The 18,578-nt window shown below is 58.3% G+C and overlaps 2 protein-coding genes across 2 annotated transcripts; one reads left to right on the top strand and one right to left on the bottom strand.

Moving 5' to 3' along the window:
• The first annotated feature begins 1,017 nt into the window (after positions 1 to 1,017).
• KLHL40 (kelch like family member 40) lies at positions 1,018 to 7,699 on the top strand. The gene is made up of 6 exons (XM_042955857.1): positions 1,018 to 2,181; positions 3,518 to 3,678; positions 3,939 to 4,046; positions 4,251 to 4,436; positions 6,204 to 6,350; positions 7,178 to 7,699. Exons 1-6 carry the CDS (start codon positions 1,018 to 1,020, stop codon positions 7,287 to 7,289), a joined length of 1,878 nt encoding a protein of 625 aa, XP_042811791.1. The 3' UTR covers positions 7,290 to 7,699.
• A 266-nt stretch (positions 7,700 to 7,965) lies between these two features.
• Positions 7,966 to 17,472, bottom strand: HHATL (hedgehog acyltransferase like). The gene is made up of 12 exons (XM_042903303.1): positions 17,291 to 17,472; positions 15,442 to 15,560; positions 14,968 to 15,035; positions 14,327 to 14,440; positions 14,018 to 14,212; positions 13,447 to 13,656; positions 12,929 to 13,100; positions 12,323 to 12,467; positions 12,169 to 12,204; positions 9,185 to 9,386; positions 8,408 to 8,549; positions 7,966 to 8,203 (listed from the first exon to the last, which is right to left on the bottom strand). Exons 2-12 carry the CDS (start codon positions 15,545 to 15,547, stop codon positions 8,079 to 8,081), a joined length of 1,515 nt encoding a protein of 504 aa, XP_042759237.1. The 5' UTR covers positions 15,548 to 15,560; positions 17,291 to 17,472; the 3' UTR covers positions 7,966 to 8,078.
• Positions 17,473 to 18,578: the final 1,106 nt, after the last annotated feature.

Genomic DNA, 18,578 nt, shown 5'->3' with positions numbered 1-18,578 from the left:
TAGTGTGGACCAAAGACAGTGAGCATAGACAGCTGTCTTAGAACATTAAACTCTTAAGAGTGTTAACGTTTTGAACAGTAGAATCCACAGTGTCACTCCTCTAGAATGCTAAAACCCTGGGAGTTTATATACCTAGAATAGTTAAATCCTAGGAAATTAATTTTCTAGCGTGTCTGACGCCTTACAGTGTTAAAACCCTGTGATAGTGTACTCCCAGGAACACAGAACCTCAGTGCTTCTGAGCCTCAGCAGAACTCTAATTGTGGCCCTTAGAATCGAACTCCTCCAACGCCTCATTGTGTAGAAAGGGAGACTGAGGCTCAACAGAGCCATGTGACCTGTACAGGCCCTTCAGAAAGATGGTGACCTTCCTGCTTCCTTGCACAGTCTAAGGAGGGTCTCAGATCTGGAGCAGAAAGGGGGAAAGGTCCTCCCATTTTAAAGGTAGGGCACCAAGGTCCCCAGTGAGTGAATGCCATTCCCAAGTTCATTGAGCAGGAAACCCAAGCACACTGAATCCAGGGGTGGCTGGGGTGAGATACACTCCAGGGAAGAAGATGGAAGCACCCAGACAGAAAGGCCCAGAAGGCATGAAGGAAGGGAGACCCTGGAAGAGGGATACCAATGCTTCCTCCCTGGACCGAGGGGCAGAGCTTGAGTCATCCCCTTCCTTCAGGGGTATTGCTTGACCAAGGAATGCAGCCTTAATTGAAACGGAACCTCGGTGTGCTCCATTTAGAAATGAGGCAGCGAGGCTCTCCTAGGCCCAGACACCCCACCCCCGTCCCATGAGCCCCTGGGGCTGAGTCAAGGCTGCCCTGGGAGGGGGCCTCCACCCAGCTGTCCCCTCTGCGTCATGTGCAGGAAGCCAGGCGGCTCGCCTTACAGGGTCTTGTCCACCTCTATATATAGCTCCGTGAAGACAGCTGCGTAGACTGAGAGCGGCCCAGAAGGAAAGCAGAGGAACAGAAAAAGGAGGCCCCCCTGGCCGGGCAGCGGCACCCCAAGCCACCCACCATGGCGCTGGGCTTGGAGCAGGCGGAGGAGCAGCGGCTGTACCAGCAGACGCTCCTGCAGGACGGGCTCAAGGACATGCTGGACCACGGCAAGTTCCTCGACTGCGTGGTGCGGGTAGGCGAGCGCGAGTTCCCGTGCCACCGCCTGGTGCTGGCCGCCTGCAGCCCCTACTTCCGGGCGCGCTTCCTGGCCGAGCCCGAGCAGGCCGGCGAGCTGCGCCTGGAGGAGGTGTCCCCGGACGTGGTGGCCCAGGTGTTGCACTACCTGTACACGTCGGAGATCGCGCTGGACGAGGAGAGCGTGCAGGACTTGTTCGCAGCAGCGCACCGCTTCCAGATCCCGTCCATCTTCACCATCTGCGTGTCTTTCCTACAGAAGCGCCTGTGCCTCGCCAACTGCCTGGCCGTCTTCCGCCTCGGCCTCCTCCTCGACTGCGCGCGCCTGGCCGTGGCCGCCCGCGACTTCATCTGCGCGCGCTTCTCACTGGTGGCGCGCGACGCCGACTTCCTCGGGCTCTCGGCCGACGAGCTCATCGCCATCATCTCCAGCGACGGCCTCAACGTGGAGAAGGAGGAGGCGGTGTTCGAGGCGGTGATGCGGTGGGCGGGCAGCGGCGACGCCAAGGCGCAGGCGGAGCGCCAGCGTGCGCTGCCCACGGTCTTCGAGAGCATACGCTGCCGCCTGCTGCCGCGCGCCTTCCTGGAGAGCCGCGTGGAGAACCACCCTCTTGTGCGTGCCCAGCCCGAGTTGCTGCGCAAGGTGCAGATGGTGAAGGACGCACACGAGGGCCGCCTCACTGTGCTGCGCAAGAAGAAGAAGGACAAGGGGAAGGAGGCAGCCGGGTCCAAGGCTGCTGACAAGGGCACAGGCGAAGCCAAGGCACAGGAGGAGCAGGTGGAGGAGGACGAACGTATCATACCCGGGATCCTCAATGACACTCTGCGCTTTGGCATGTTCCTGCAGGACCTCATCTTCATGATCAGCGAGGAGGGAGCCGTGGCCTATGATCCAGCAGCCAACGAGTGTTACTGTGCTTCCCTCTCCACCCAGATCCCTAAGAACCATGTCAGCCTTGTGACCAAGGAGAACCAGGTCTTTGTGGCCGGGGGCCTCTTCTACAACGAGGACAACAAAGAGGACCCCATGAGTGCTTACTTCTTGCAGGTGCCTGCCCAGCCCTGGGAGGGGCAGCCAGCGCTGGGTCCTGGGAATGGAGAGGGGCAGCCTCGGGGCCCAGGAGAGGCTTGTGTCTACTTGTTGGCAGTGGCCATTGGGTCTAGGATGAGAAGTACACCGGGGCAGGGGCGGGGGGGGGGGGGGGGGGGGGTTGACTGACAGCCACTTGCCTGAAGGTTGAAGACAGTTATAGGCAATTGACAATTAGTTACATAACTCCGATGTCTCAGTTTCAGGGGGATGTTGGCCCCAGGATGGTCTGATATGTTGGAGGCTCTATCTCTGCCCAGGAGTTGAGGTCAGACACAGTGAGAAGGGGGAGCAAGGTCAGCGTAGGGGTCTGGAGCCAGGGCCTTTGCATGAAGCCAGGACTGGAGTATAGAATAGAGTATCCCAAAGGGATTTTCCTGCCTAGTCTTTTCACTGTACAGATGAGAAAATTGAGGCCCGCAAAGGGCCAATAGAGTGGGTGTCCAGTCCAAGTGGTAGTGTAGTGTGGGATCTCGGAGGGCAGAGAGGACGGTTTCCTGGTGACTGGCCATGTAGGTTTGAGTCTTGCTATTTGGGGGGAATTTGGACGCGTGAAGGGGAAGGTAGGGTGTTTCTGCCTGGGGAATGGTAAGCAAGGGACAGAGACTGGAATGAACCTAGCCAGTGGTGTGCTCAGCGAGGCCTGACCAGGTGTGAGAGGGGTGAGGGGCAACACGGTGCCAGGGTTAAACCGGGGGCAGGGTGGGGGGACCGGGGGCGGCTCTACCAGTTACCAGCCAAGGCATATCGCGGGCACATTGTTTATTTTCTCCGGGCCTCCGTTTGTAAATGGGGGTATTATTTTGCCTGCTTGATAAGGTTGTTTGAAGGTTACTCGATGGTGATAAAGCGTTCATCCTCACACCGCTCAGCCTTCGGAAACTTTCCAGATAGATGAGCCTCTGATACCACCGTGTAAGACTGTGGAGGTGGTCGGGGCCACAGATTTACACTGTAGATCTTAAGAGATGAGTGGCAGAGCTGTATTTGGAGGTTTCCTGTAGAGTGGGATGTGGTGGAAAACAGGGCAGGCAGGCCTCACTTGCAGAGTTGTACTGGGGAAGGGACAGGACTTCGCGTGGGGTGCCCCATCCTGGCGCTGTAATGGTGGTTTCCGGGCGCCTAACCTCCGGAGGCCTCAGTTGTTCCTCGCCTGGCAGGAAGAGAGGGCACTGTCTCCAGGGATGACCTCCAGGCTGCTCTGGCCCCACCTGGAGGCCCGGGGTGGCTGGGCGGGGTGGAGCGGGGCCGGGGACGTGGGGGCCGGTGGCTGACTGGACGCCCGGCCCCGCAGTTTGACCACCTGGATTCCGAGTGGCTGGGAATGCCACCGCTGCCCTCGCCGCGCTGCCTCTTCGGCCTGGGAGAGGCTCTCAACTCCATCTACGTGGTCGGCGGCAGGGAGCTCAAGGACGGCGAGCGCAGCCTGGACTCGGTCATGTGCTACGACCGGCTGTGAGCGCGGGCCGGGGGCGGGGCGGGGCGGCGCTGAGGGGCCCGGCGGCGGGGGCTCGAGCGAGAGCCGGGGCTGCGGGCGGGCGGAGGCGGGCTGGGTAGAGGCGGGGCGGTCGGCAGCGGGGTGCGAGAGGGACCTGGGGGGTGCCGGTAACGCACGGGGTGCGCTCCGAATGTGCGTCGGGTGGGCGGGCGACTGAAGAGACGCGGACCCAGCGCACGCCTGACCCCGGCGCTCGCCCTACTCCCGTCCCCTTCAGGTCGTTCAAATGGGGCGAATCGGACCCGCTGCCCTACGCTGTGTACGGCCACGCGGTGCTCTCCCATATGGACCTGGTCTACGTCATTGGCGGCAAGGGCAGTGACAGGTGAGGCTGGGGCCCGGAGCGGGCGCACGAGCGGGTTTGTAGGTTAGAGCGGGAGCACGGCCTCCCCAGGTTCTCCGGGGCTGGTGCGGGCTGCAGGGACCGAAGCCGAAGCCGAAGCCGAGGAGGGGCGCTGTGCTGCCGAAGCCGAGGAGGGGCGCTGTGCTCAGGCTCCTCCCCTCTCACTCAGTGTCCCCCACCTTCCAGGAAGTGCCTGAAGAAGATGTGTGTCTATGACCCTAAGAAGTTCGAGTGGAAGGAGCTGGCACCCATGCAGACTGCCCGCTCCCTCTTCGGGGCCACCGTCCACGACGGCCGCATTTTTGTAGCCGCTGGGGTCACAGACACGGGGCTGACCAGTTCAGCGGAAGTATACAGCATCGCGGACAACAAGTACGACTGTTTCCTGTCCCCCTTGGGCTGGGCAGCCAGGGACCAAGGGCCCCACTGTAACCGCCTGGCTGTGTGGCTTTGGGCCTGTTGGCCCCCTCCGTGTCTGTCCTGGCAGGACCCATAGTTGCTGCCCTGGGCGTCTGCTGTTGAGCTTGGACGTCAGCACAGACATAGCCTCTCTCCCCTGATCAACAATGAGGCGAGCTTCCCCCACGAGGTGGGGCAAGGGGTATGGCCAGCTTGCTCTGCAGGGGAGAGCTCCCAAGAGTGGGGTGGGAGGTGCCAGGTTCCTCATTCAGAGACTCATACCAGGCAGTGGCCTGGTGCCAGGGATACAACGGTGACCAAAACGGATGCTGCCTGGTCCTGGGAGGTCGGGAGAAAACTGAGTTGGAAGTCCATTTGGACTTAGCCCACGAAAGGGATGGTGGGAGAAGGATGCTCAGGCAGAGGGAAGTTGGTGCCAAGTTGGGCCTTGGCTCAGGTATGGTGGGTGGGCTGGAGAGGTGGCGAGCAGGGCTGTGGGACTTTATCCTGAGGGCGGTGAAACGCCTGTGATGGGTTTTAGGCTCACATCTGTGTTTTATTAGATGACAGCTGATGCGGAGAACAGATGAAAGATTTCCCAGGAGGCAGGGGTGCAGCTGTATAGCAAGGGAGGGTGGTGGCCTGGAGATGAGGGCACAGCAGAACTGGGGCAGAGGGGATGCACTAGAGAAAGACGTAGGCTAGGGCATCTCCCACTGTAATGCACACACGAATCTCCCAGGGATCATGTTAGAATGCAGATTCTAATTCTCAGGCCTGGGGAAGGCCCTGAGTGTGTCTTTGTAATAATTCCCCCTCCGCCCCCAGGTGATGCTGATCCCTTCTGGTCTACGAGCCACACCTTGAGCAGCTAGAGTTTAGGAGACAGAATAAATAGAATTTAGAGACTGGATGTTGGGGATAAGAGGGAGAAGTGGACGCCTTTGAGGCAGGGTGGGAGGCCATTTATTGGAGAACAGTTGGCATTAGATCAGAAACGTGAGGGTCCACTTAGGACCTGTGGATTTGAGGGAACTGGGGGCATCCAGGAGGAGCCCACCAGGGCAGGGAGAACGCTGAGCAGGGGTCAACAGAAAATGGAGGGGACGAGCTCCCTCGGGAGAGAGAGTGTAAGAAGGAGAAACCGAGGCCCAAACCCCAAGGGATGGTGAGGGCAGATACATCATCCAGGAAGGAGCCTGAGGACAGGAGAGGGTAGGCAGGGGGGATGTGAGAAAGGCACATCAGCAGAGATGCCTGCTGTGCCTGGATTTTATGCTCTGTGGTGGCTGGGGACCTGAGTGCTGTTTTGGAGGGTAGGGATGAAAGTCCAACTTCAGGGCCAGAGGAGGGGAGTGAAGACACCCTGAGAATAACTGGGCAGTGAAAGGAGAAGAAGGATGGGGCAGGGGCACCAGGAGAGGACTGCTCAGTGGCCGCTGAGGTAGCGAGCAAGCAAGAATTAGTTCAGGAGCAAAGGAGGGACACTGGGGAGATCTGTGGTGGATTTCACGGGACAGGCTGGATGCAATGACCAGGGGTGCATGAAGGGAAGTGGGAGGGGCAGGAGAAAGGGGAAGACCGGTGGGCAGTCCTGGGAGGGTCAGGACACAAGAGGTTGTGCTGGGAGCATGGGTGTCTGGGATTCAGGTTTCAAAGAGGTGCAGCTGAAGCTATGGGCACTGGGGCTCCTGAGGCCCCTGGGTGATGCGCCTCTTCATGCCCCCTTCTCCCCACCAGGTGGGCACCCTTTGAGGCCTTCCCGCAGGAACGCAGCTCACTCAGCCTGGTCAGCCTGGCGGGCACCCTTTATGCCATCGGTGGCTTTGCCACACTGGAGACCGAGTCTGGAGAGCTGGTCCCTACAGAGCTCAATGACATCTGGAGGTGAGCCTGGCCCAGGGAGGTGAGGGGAAGCCTGAGCAAGGCTGATGCCCACAGCGGGACTGGCAAGCTCATTTGGGAGTGGGGCGATTCCTCTTCCAGGGAGTCCCATGGGGAAGGGGCAGCAGACACACCCTGCTCGGCCCCTGGAATCAGGTACTCCAAGAGTCGGTCTCTCTGTGTGGCTGGCAAAGTCTGGGTTGACTCACAGGGTACCAAGTCCCACTGTGGAGCATCAGCTGTGTCTCATCAGGAGTTGACCCCAAGCTTAGGGCAGAGACCCACAGAAACAGGCCCCAGGGAGTAGAGGGGGCCCTGAAGAGGCAGCCAAGCTTTTCTTCCCTGCTCCATCCTGGAGAACTGGGGCCAGGATTGAGAAGAAGCTGGACTCCAGCTTCTCAGAACCATCACTTTCCATGCTGACCCTTCCTGGGGGTGGAGGGAAGAGGTTTCCGTGCTTGGGGCACCTGCTGCCGGCATGGGGGTGGGTGGAACTTGGGGACCGGGGCTTCTGGAGTGCTGAATACAGAATTGTCCAGAGGAGGGGCCATGGAGATGTAGGCCTTCCTGGAGGAGTGTGACATTCCTTAAGAGGTGACCCTTCCTGGAATGTGGGGTGGCTGTTCTTTAAGGGTGGGCCTTGTGGCAGCCCCCTTTCCCAGGGCATGAGAATTCTCCAGGACCAGACCTTCCTGGAGATGGGCCTGGGGCCGGAGGGACAGTCCCCAGGGGTGGGCCTAGCATACCCAGCCACCCCTCCCTGCCGGGGCCCACTCTGCACTTGGCTGACCAAGCTCTGCGCTCCTGTCCCCAATCCCTCCCACCCCCAGATATAATGAGGATGAGAAGAAGTGGGAGGGCGTCCTGCGGGAGATCGCCTACGCAGCCGGTGCCACCTTCCTACCTGTGCGGCTCAACGTGCTGCGCCTGACCAAGATGTGACCAGCCCGGAGGGCCTGAACTTAGCATCCCTCCTGTCCTGTGGCCACACAGGCCCGCCATATGGGGACTCCCGAGAGGAGGCTGGGAGAGGCCAGAACCCACCTGGATCCCGTTGTGCCGCTCGGGCTGCTGCTTTGGCAGGGGAGGGAGATTGCTGCCCAGTCCTAGCCTTTCCAGCAGGGATGAGGAACTGAAGGTCTCATAGGCTTCCCCATATCCTTGGTGTCCTTGTTCCATGAGCCAGAACCACAGAGAGGTGTCCCAGGCAGCATTCTGGCCCAGTCCCAGCTTGCGTGTGTGTGCGTGGGGAAATTTCCCCACGGGAAGCCATCTCCTTACCTGTCAGATGGGGAGTGTCCCCCTCAAGCACACCCTGCGGCCTGGATAAGTCACCTTCCTTAAGAAGAATAAAGTGCCTTCTGAGCAAGTAGCTCAGGGTCTGGAATCAGGTACTCCAAGAGTCAGTGACCAAGTGGTCGAAGATTCTGGGCTTCAACGTTCAGCTGCTGGGCTGGCCAGGTCAGCGGCCTCTGCACTCCACACAGGTTCTCCTCCACAGTCTGTGTGTACCAAGAGCCTGCCCCCCACTCCCTGGGGCCCAGAACCTCCACCCCCTCATCCAGCATGGACAAGGAGCCAGGAGACTGCTGGGAGAAGGGACAGGGAACAGCCAAACTGTGGTAGAAAAAGTCTTTTATTCTATCAGTCAGGCCCCATCTGGCCTGGTCTGGGCCCGCGCCTGGGAACAGCTGAGCAGAACCCATCCCTCTCCCCTCTTCCTCCTCCCACCTACTCGGGCTTCTCTTTGTCCTGCTTCTGCTCCTCCTCTAGTGCTAGGGTTCGCTCTCGCTCCTTCACCAGCTGGACACCACAGTAGGTGACAAACAGGATGGCCAGAGTGGTCTGGGGGAACCCTGTGTGGGAAAGAGGTCATCAATGCGCAGGAGCAGGACCCCATCCTCAGTGACTCTTCTCATGCCTGTCCCCACTTGACTAGCCCTCCCTCTGAGTCCCCAGGGTGTTGGGTTGGGGTGGGGGCATTTCAGAAGGGCCAGAAGGTCACAGTCCTTAAGGTTGCTGCCTGGCATTTTTTATAGTCACACCCCCCTTTCCCTCACCTTTGAGTAGCAGGCGCCTGGCAACCAGCTCTGTGAACTCCAGGCTGTTCAGGCTTACAAGGTTGTACATGATGATGGCCCAGAAGTTCATGGCCCCAAAGAGGGCCCGGACCCTGCGAGACATCTGCTCCGACAGAGAGGCCTGCCCAGTCCAGGAGAGCATTGGCAGTGGGGCAAGAGGGCCAGAGGAAAGAAGACATGGTTGGCCACAGGTCTTGCCCACATGGCCATCCCAGGTCCTGGGGATGGGCTTGGGTCTCTGAGAGCCCCCAGGTCAGCTCTCCCTCTTTTTTTTTTTTTTTTTTTTTTTTTTGATGTTTGTTTATTTATTTTTGAGAGAGAGACAGAGCATGAGCGGGGGAGGGGCAGAGAGAGAGAGGGAGACACAGAATCCGAAGCAGGCTCCAGGCTCTGAGCTGTCAGCACAGAGCCTGACGAGGGGCTCAAACCCACGAACTGTGAGATCATGACCTGAGCTGAAGTTGGATGCTTAACTGAGCCACTCAGGCACCCAGCTCCCCCTCAGTGTTAAAGATGAGGACACGGATGACCAGAGAGAGGGGATAGTCTGGCCCAACACAGCCTGGTGCAGGTGTCCACTTCTCATAGAAGGAAGTGCTAGATACCCAAAGGGGGAGCCACTGCCCTGACAACAAGGAGGGTGTGCTGAGAAAGTTCTGGACGGGGGGCCACATGTGGCTGGAAGACTCTAGAGAGCAGCAGTGCCACCCCCTCCAATGACCCAGCCAACCACTACCCCAGACCTTCCCCACTCACCTCAATTTGTGCTAGGGGCCCCAACTCAGCCAGCTTCTGCACCCAGAGCTCAAAGTTGAGGCCAAAGCAGTTAAGGAATGACCACAGGTAAACAATATCACAAGGTCCAAGCCACAGAGTGGTGATGGCAAATGTGGCCACAGTGGCCCCCAGCTCCGGGATCACCTCGGAGTGCTCCCCACCAATGTGGTCATACACATACCTGCAAGAAAGGCAGGAGAAAGGACAAGCAAGAGTGTGGGTGAGGGCAAGTAGGAGATGGGCAAAGGATACACAACAGGGGCAGCCCTCCTCAACGCTATCACCCTGGGCACATTTTACCCAGAGGAGGCTGCCTCTCCTCTACCCAACTTCAGAAGGTGCAAGGCTCAGCTTTGAATTCCCTATCTCCTATCCATTCCCTAAGTGATCTCATCCAGACCCAAGACTTTGAACACTGCCTCTATGCTGATGAGCCCCAAATCTGTGTCTTTAGCCTGCTCCCTTGATTCATACATTTCCCTGTCACTAGACATCTCACTCGAATGACTGATTCCCCCATCCCTATCCAAACCCACTGCATCCTTATCTCAGATGATGACACTTCCATTCATTCAGTTGCACCCAGAAGCCTCGGTGCCATTTTGGACTATCAAGTCCCCTCTCCACGTCCAAGCCAGCAAATTCTATAGGCTCCACCCAGTCCTGACCACTGCTGCCACCCCAATTACCACCCTCATCCAGCCGATCATCTCCTCACATAGATTATTGCAAGAGCCTCTTAAGCCATTTCTCTGCTTCTCCCTTTGGCCCCCTACCGTCCATTCTCCCCCTACAGCAGCTAGAGGCATCTTTTAAGAGTGTAAGTCAGATCACATGACTTCCACCCTCCCCCAGCGGCTCCCCATTACATTTAGAAGAAACCACCTCTCTACTAAGTCTAGAAGATCCCTCCCTGACCTCATCACCCACCATTTCCCCCCTCATTCATGCATGCTTTTGCCTTACTGGCTTTCCTGTCCCTCAGGCAAACACAGCTGGTTCCTGCCTCAAGCCTATGCACTTGTTCCTTCTCTCTGGACTTCTCTTCCTCAGATTTCCTTATCACTCAATACTCTATTCAAATAGCTTCTCACAGAGGCCTGCCCGGACCACAACTGTAGAAGCTTCTATCCTGTGGCCAGCTTCTATCCCATTACACTTGTTTTATTTTTTTTCATAACGCTTACCACTCTCTAAAATTATTATGTGTTTGTTTACCTGTTTATGGTCTGTTTCTCCCCACTAGACTGTAAGCTCCATGAGTTCAGGGTCTTTGCCATGTTCACTGCTGTATCCCCAGTGCCTAGAACAGTGCCTGGCACATAGTAGGTTCTCAATAAATATTTGTTAAACAAATTCAGTAGAAGACCCCTTGAGTAACTGGCCTCACCATGCCTTGACCTCTTCATTGCCAATGGCTTCTTCTCCACATCAACTCAGCCACCCACTCCCATGGACAAACTCCAACTTTGTCACCTCTTGAAATTTCACTCCTTCCTAATTGCCATTCTCGACCAGCCCCTCCTGATGTGGCCTCCCACCTCCACTTCTTCAATTTCACTGACCCCTCTGCCCCTTCCTCATCTTAAGACCCTATCTTTACCACCATCTTTAATGGGCTTAAATTCAATGAGTCATCATTATAAATAATCTAAAACCCTGTATCCTTCACTTCTTCCTTCTCACCCATCTGAGAGAGCCCAATCCCCCACTTTCTCCTCACCTGCACCCAAGAAGCTAAGCCCTAATAAGGAAAATCTCACACCTTCACATATTAGTGTCCAAAAATCCACTACCTTCAACCCCACCTGGGCTCTCAATGCCACGGTTTCTCTGGTCAGCTTCGTCTGCCATGCTCTGCAGTGGTTATGCCACCCTTATCTCTCCCACAACTTGAATGGGTGTGGTGGGCGAGCTAGGCAGGAGGAAAGCAGACACAAAGATGCCGCCTCCCTCCATGCCCAACTCTGCATCTCTCAGCTGGTGACCTTGCCTCCCACTTCATGGAGAAAACCAAAGCCTTCAGGTGGATCCCTTACTTCTCTACACTCATCTGCCATTCTGCTTCCATGATGGCTTCTCTTCCTCCTCCCTGTCCCAAAGCCAAGCTGCTGCCTAGCTCTGGTTCCATCACCTCCCAGAGACCTTACGCTAACAATCACCCCTGTATTCTGCCTCCCCAGCTTATACTTCCTTCTAGCAACCAAGCATGTCCCATTGTTTGCTGTCTGAAGACACCTCACCTCTCCCTTCAGTCACTCCTCTGTGTTCCCCCCTCAGTAGCTTCCCCAGCAGCATCTGACCCAGCTGCCCCCACAATGCCTGGTTGGTCTCCCTTTGTTTCCAGGCTGTCATGTGGTCTTGACCGTTCTGCTCCTCTGACCATGCCTTTCAGTCCCTTCTACGGTTCTCCCTTTCCCCCCAATGGGAGTCCTTCCAGCTCCAATCTCAGCTACGCTTAGTCTCCTCTTCTTTGCTCTCTCTCTCCTGGAGACTTAATGCACTCCCAAGGACCAAAGACTACCCTCCCACATTCATGACGCTCAGAGCTGCATCAGTTGGCCAGACTTCTCTGGACCCCAGACCCTCAGACCCAACCACCTCTCTGAACCTCCACAATGATGTCTCCCAGATCTTACCAGACATTTCTCACACTGAACCCCTCTCTGGATGCTGCACCTCCCAGATAGGAATCTGGGAGTCATCACCCTCTCCTTCCCAGTCCCTCAATCCATGGCCAAGTCCTGTCCAGGCTCCCCCTGGTGTGTCTCCAACCATTTCTCACCTCCAATGCCCCCATCCACGTCCAAACCTCTGTCTTTCACCTAGACCTCTGCGACGACCTCCTCCTTGCTTCCTCTGGCCCAGGGCTGATCTTTTAGAACGTGGACCAGTCTCTGCACTGCCCTGCTCAGACACCTGGCAGTTTGATGTGACCATTGCCCCACCCCACCCCAACTCACTTGCAAAGCCAGTCGTTGATGCCACGGTCGAAGTGCCTGAGGGAGAAGAGTGGATGGGTGTCATCAGCCAGTAGCAGAGCTCCAGGGGAGTGGGGGAAAGAGGCTACGGGAAAGTGGGGATCCCCGTGGCGTGTCCCCGGGATCTCACACTTACGTTTCCGCGAAGACGTAGAGTGCGGTGATGCACTTGGGAGGCTGCGGCGGGTCCAAGTGGTCAAGGCGAGCCACGGTGTTGACCACGCCGAAGAGCACGGCCGCCTTCACCCAGTCGTACACCAGGTTTGAATAGGCTAGGCCAGCTGGGGACAGGGTGTCGTCACTGCCTGGGGGGCGTCGTGCGGGTCTTCGCTCCCCGGATCCCCAAATCCCAGGAGGGGGTGGCGCAGAGCCAGGGTCTCCCCTACAGACTTTCTCCACAGTGCGTAGGGGAGGTCCTTGCACCCGGCCAGCCCCCACAGAGACCCCGTCCCTACTTCCTGGGGGAGGAGCTGGACTGGGTCCGCCCCGGGGAGACCCCTTCCCGGTTGTGGAAGTCAACCCCAAGGCCCAGTGGGGCCGGCTTTAGCCCCAACCGCTCTGGCCTCGCAGAACAAAGCGATCTCCAAGTCCCCGGCATTTCAAAGAATAAGTCCCCGTCCCCCCACCCTTGGATAGGTGCTGTGCCCTCTCAGGGTGTCAGCTTCCCCAGCAGTGACGCCATGGGGGCGCAGAGGGTCTTTTGGTCTTTCCCAGCCCCTGTTCTGGCCCGACGCGCACCCACCGAGGGCGCTGTCCGGGAGGCGGTTGGCAAACTTGAGGTCGTTGGGGATGGTGAGGATGTAGAAGAAGTGGAAGAAGATGTCCACGGCCATGACGGCCACCACGCTGAGGCCGGCCTGGGCCCGGATGCGCCACAGCTCACCCTCGCGCCTCACCGGCTCCACCTGGCTCATCTGGGGGATGCCAAGTGTCTGAGTGGGGAGGCAAGCCTTGCCGGAGGAATCCTTTCTGAATGAGGAGGCACCAACTGCCCGGGGATCCGAGGCTGAGGGGAGACGCGGCTTCATCCTGGCAGCCTTGCCCGGGAGTGGAGACACTTCTCCACCGGGTGATCCTTGTCTGAAGGGGGAATGTGGCCCCATGCTGGGGTCTGAGGAGGCAGGCCACTACGGCTTCATCCTGGGGTCATGCCTGAGGATGGGGACACAGCCTGCCCTGGGAGTCCTATCTGAGATGGGAGCCCCTCTCTGAAGACCGGGCCCCAGCCCTGCTCTGGGGGCCCACAGGGTGTCCTCTCACCTGGGTGTGGAAGCGATCAAAGGTCATGATGGGCCCGAAGAAGAAGAAAGGCAGGTAGAAGTTGTACTTGAGCAGGTCAGCTAGGGAGTAGCGGCGATCGGGGTGGGCACAGCTCTCCAGCGCAAAGCTGGTACAACGCAGCACTGTGAAACCGCTGCCCCCGTGGAACAGCACCTCTTGAAGATCAAAAGTGCCTGTTACAAACCCGCTCTGGATGGGAGAGAATAGGCAGCCAGCTCACCAGATGCCCCTGTCTCTGGGAAGCCCACCCAGCTTCCCACAGGGGCCCAGCCTTGTCCTGCCCCTTCCTGTCTTGCCCAGAGTCAGTCAACACTGGCCACTGAGGGCTAATTCATGTTAAGTGCTTGGACAGAGCAGGAAACCACCTGTCCCTGCTGCAGTGGATGGGGCCACTTTGTGGGCAGGTCTATGCCACAGTCAAAGGCTTGGAGACAGGTGGGAAAGTGAAGGAAATGCTTGGGGAGACTCAGGAGGTAAGGGCTCTGTATGGAGTGAGAAGTTTGGGGTTCTATTCCTGCACCCTCCGCCCTTGCTGCTCCCCATTGCACACCTGCCAGGAGATTAGAGGATCAAGCTTGAAGGAGGCAAGGCTGGCCAGGCCAAGGCCGAGACAGAGCCAGGGCTGGCCCAAGAGTGAGGCCACATAGAGGCTGACACAGTGGCCAAGTAGCAGCAGCAGGTACCAAGGACCCATCGTGCCCAGCACAGCCAGGGCCCCATACACGGCATACATCCAGGAGCGGAGCTGTAGACAGGGAGAAGGAATGGCTTATCTATCCATACAAATGGAGGTGGGACCCCAACCCTTGTAGCTGAGGGGGAGTTGCAGGGGAGGCTAGGGTGGCCCAGTCCAGCTCACCTGGGGGGCAACCATCGTGCAGAGTTTAGCAAACAGCACATGTCCAGAGAGGGCGAAGATGATGACATTGCGGAAGGAGGTGAACCACATCACCCACTCGAAGTCAGCCACGTCCTGGGGCAGGCCCGGGCAGGTTAAAGAGGGGCAGGGGGCAGGATGGGCTGGCACTTTGGCTGATCAGAGTCCCAGCACCCCTCCAGCCCCTGTATTCTTATGCAGTAGAGGACAGCAATAGCTGAGGTCCTTGCCTTCCCCAGCCAGGTAGGTAGAGAGGAGTGAGGGGCACCATGTGAGCTGCCCTGCCCCTCAAAGCTCCCCTTCTGTCCAGCATATTGCCTCCCATTACACCATTATTGCACTGTTCCTGGGAAGGGTGGTTCTGGAGGCCCCTGCTGAAGCATGTCTCAATTTATTTGCTAAACGAACAGTGTCTGGGTCAGGCTTAATGTGGCCCCAGGAGGACACAGGATGGGCCAGTGGAGAAACTGAAGGCATTGAAGCTCAAGCCACAGACCCTCCCCACTGTGAGTCCTCTGTTACATGGGAATATCTGGAATAGGAGAGTCAGGAAGGGTCTGGGATGGGAGAGACATGCCAAGGGTAAGGGACCTCAGTCAGGGATCCTGGGGCGTGGGACCTACCATCTTCCGGCCAATATACTCCCAGCCAGGTCGCACAGACTCCCGGAAGGCCTTCCGGTGGGCCCCATCTGAGAACAGAATGTGGCCTTAGTGGGGGCTGGGGAGGACTCCACACACACACACATACACACACACACACTCACACCTGCCCCTACAGCAAGGCTGACTCCCACCCTAGAGAAAGGGGAATGGGTCTAGGTCGGTCTCTCTTTCTCTCTGCCTCTGCTTCTCTCTGGGTCTCACTGTGTGTCTGGGGCCAGGTCTCTGTATCCCTGAGTGTCTGAGTCTCTCTCTCTCTCTCTGTGGCTCTGTGTGCAGGTCTCTGTAGTGTCTCTGCATCTGTCTCTCCCTGTGACTATGCCTAGCTCAGCCCAACCCCCTGGGCCTAGGGAATATGTTGGCCTTGCTGGGTGGAACCCTGAGGCCCCAAGGGGAAGAAGATTCCCACCCTCTGCTCCAGAGCCCGGCTGTTACCTTGTGAAGCTTCTAGGAGGCCCCGGCCAGCATAGGCCAGAGCCCCACTCAGCACCAGGGAGTACAAGCCCAGCTCCGCCGCGGGCAACGCTGTCTTGATGCCCATAGCCTGGATGGTGCTGGGGGAGACAGATCGAGTGAGGGCACTGCTGCCCCCCTGCCCTGCCTAGCCCCATCTCATGGTGCCCCACAAAGGTGATGGGGATCCCATTCTGAAGAGAGATTGCCCCTCCTGCCCTTCAGAGATCTCATGCTATTATCCTCCCCTCCCCTCTCCCCATTCCTCCCACACCTGCCAACATCCCGTGTCCCTTCCTAGCTGCTACTCCCACTCCCACCCTGCCCATTGAAGGCTCTTGAAAACATAAGCTTCACTCTCAGCCTGTCTGCCTCATCTTCGTTTAATCTTTCATACCTCTCAGGGAGACCGGTCCCCACCTTTTGCTCAAACTGCTTCTGCCAGGGCCTCAGATAACCTTCATGTGGAAGAACCCTATATCACCTCAATCATGTTTCTGGCCCCAAGGGTCCCCACACCCCTCAGTAAACCTCCTTTAGCTCCTAACAATGCCCCACTCACCTCAACATCCCCTTCTCTGATTCCCACGCCCCTCCAGAGCTGCCTTTACTTCCCTGAGAGCTCAAGACCCCCAAGGTCCTGTCGCCAGCATCAAGCTTCCTTACCTCTCATTCAGCCTCCAGCCTTTCACTGACTCCCATTGCCCCAACCAGCCTCTGAGCCCCAGTCTGCCACTTCCGTGGTCCCTGCCTGTGTCCGTGGCCACACCAGCCCCACTCTCTCAGTACTTGTGTATTCAGGCCCTGGATACTGGCTGGAGGCGGTGCTATTTGAAGAGGTGCCCCAGGGTAGTGGGTGTGGGGCCAGGCAGGGCCAGGCGGGCACCAGGGAGGGTGCTGGCCACTGTCCAAGGTGCTGACTGGTATCGGGCTCACGGTGAGCCTAGCCACTCCCTCCTTCCGGGGCCTAGTTCATCCTCAGGAGTCCTGCTGGGCCATCCCTTCTTATCCCCTCCTAGACTGCAGCCTGGCCTGGGGCCTTCCCGAGGGTGCATTGGTTAACAGACCCAGGGCCAAATTAAAGGGAGAAACATGTATAGGCACCTTCTTGGCCTGGGCTGGGGCAAGAGGTGGCTGGCATGACCCTGTCTTCCACCCTTGATCCTCCCCCAAATCTTCCTTACCAGCACCACAACCAGCTCTCCTGGGCCCCCAGAGTTGGCATTCTCCCGACTACATAGATAGAGGGGTCATGGACCAGAGCGGGACGGGGACCTGTCAAGGTCACACAGTGAGCCTGGGACAGGATTGTGTGTTCTCAGTGAGCTGTCTGGAATCTCAGATAAGAGAAGAGCATTGCTGCCCCTGCCCATACAAGGGGGCTTCCCAGCCTGACTTCTGCACTGTTGGGCTGAGGGCTGAGGCAGCTCCTCATCGGCCAGGTGGGGGTAGGGAGGCCTGGAGGATCGGGTTATTGGAGCAGGAGCTTGAAACCGGAGCACAGTGAAGAGCCCGCGAAATAGCTTTGTCAGCTGCCTCCCACTTGCTACTTTCCAATTTTAGCTCCCCATGGCCGGTGCAGGGTGTCTCCAGTGAGGCCCCTGTGAGCAGGGCCAGGGCTGGCCCCCGGCCTCGGACCTCTTCCGATAGACCCCTGGAACCTAGGCTACCCTGTGGACACAGGGGTGCCCCTGCCCCCTGGTCCTGCCTACCTTAGGTACACCTGGGGTAAAAGACTGCTTTGGGGCCTGAAGTCTGGGATGAGGGGCCTGAGGTGGGCTCCACAGGTCTCAAGGACCCCAGAGTGGCTGCATCCCCAGATGGCACTGACCTTGAGGAGGTTGTGAGGGACCCTGGCACACTGCCCACCTCGGGCTCCGGGGTCCTGCGTCCGACCTTGCGTCCGTCCGACCAGCTAGGCTCTGGGGCCACGGTGGGGTGTGTCCAGCCCTGGGGTCCCCACCCCCTCAAGGCTATGAGCGGTGAGTGGTGACAGCAGGAGGAGGGTGGAGGAGGGCAGGGAGGAGGTGGCCTTCCTGGAGCGGAGCTGAGCAGAATGGAGCAGAGCCGAGCGCTGCAGAGCTGCTGGCCACAGGGAGCCGCAGGGAGGATTGTGGGGGGGGGCAAGGGCGGGGGAAGGGGTGGCCAGTGGCATAGGCTCCAACAGGGACACCTGGGCCTCACTCCAACCTGCCTCTTCTGGTCTATAGAGCCTGTGTCTCCCTCTCACTGCTATCCAGGACTCCCCTCTTCCAGGAAGCCTTCCGGACAGCCCCTACTGGCCTTGTGCCCTGCCCCCACTGCGCACACACACACACACACACACACATGCACACTTCATGCGCAGCTCGGTACTCTAGCCTGCACCTTTACATGTGAACTCCCAAGGGCCGTCCCAGGGCAGATCCATCTAGCCCCCTGCCCTGGTTCATTTCATCATGCCAAGAGTCCTAACCGGCCAGGCATCAGTGCCTGAGGCAGGACTGTCTTAACTAGTAGGGCTGGAACTGGCATGAGACATGTGGCAGAGGGGGCCCCATACTTCAGCCCTGTCCCACAGGCAGTTGCCCAAGTGGAGGGGTGCTAGCAGGGTCACTTGGCAAGGCTTAAATATGTATGTGGAGTGGCTGGCATCCTCTTGAGTGTCCCTAACCGACCAGGAGCTCTCTGGGGGCAGCAGGACAGGGCCCTCACTCACAGAAGGGGCAGCCAAGGCCTCAGTCCAGCCTTCCCAATGCAGAAGGGTACGCTGAAGAACCCACAGAGAGGACAGGAACATCTGCTAGTCTCCCTTTAGGATGAGAGCCTCGAGTCTAAGGGAGCTGTATATACTTATGCTGTGTCTGTGGGGGCCTGTCCAGGCATGTGCAGTGAGGAGGGTCTGGGGTCGGTGGAAGAGTGGCGTTGAAGGAGCTGTGTGACTGAAACAAATCACAGGACAGGTCCTGGAGCTCCTGCTGATCTCTGGACCCCAGCCACAGGCTCAGCTGAGGATGGGGAAGGAAGGGGCTGTTCCTCCCCCCTCCCCTAGCAGGGCAACTTCCAGAGCCTGACCAAGGTCTGGGAAGGGGAGAGAGAGTCCCCTATCCTCCCATAATGCCCTTAGGCAATGAGCTCCC

Source organism: Panthera leo, chromosome C2 (genome assembly GCF_018350215.1).
Source record: "Panthera leo isolate Ple1 chromosome C2, P.leo_Ple1_pat1.1, whole genome shotgun sequence".
In the NCBI taxonomy this organism is placed as follows: domain Eukaryota; kingdom Metazoa; phylum Chordata; class Mammalia; order Carnivora; family Felidae; genus Panthera; species Panthera leo.
This window is presented reverse-complemented; position numbering and strand designations above follow the sequence as displayed.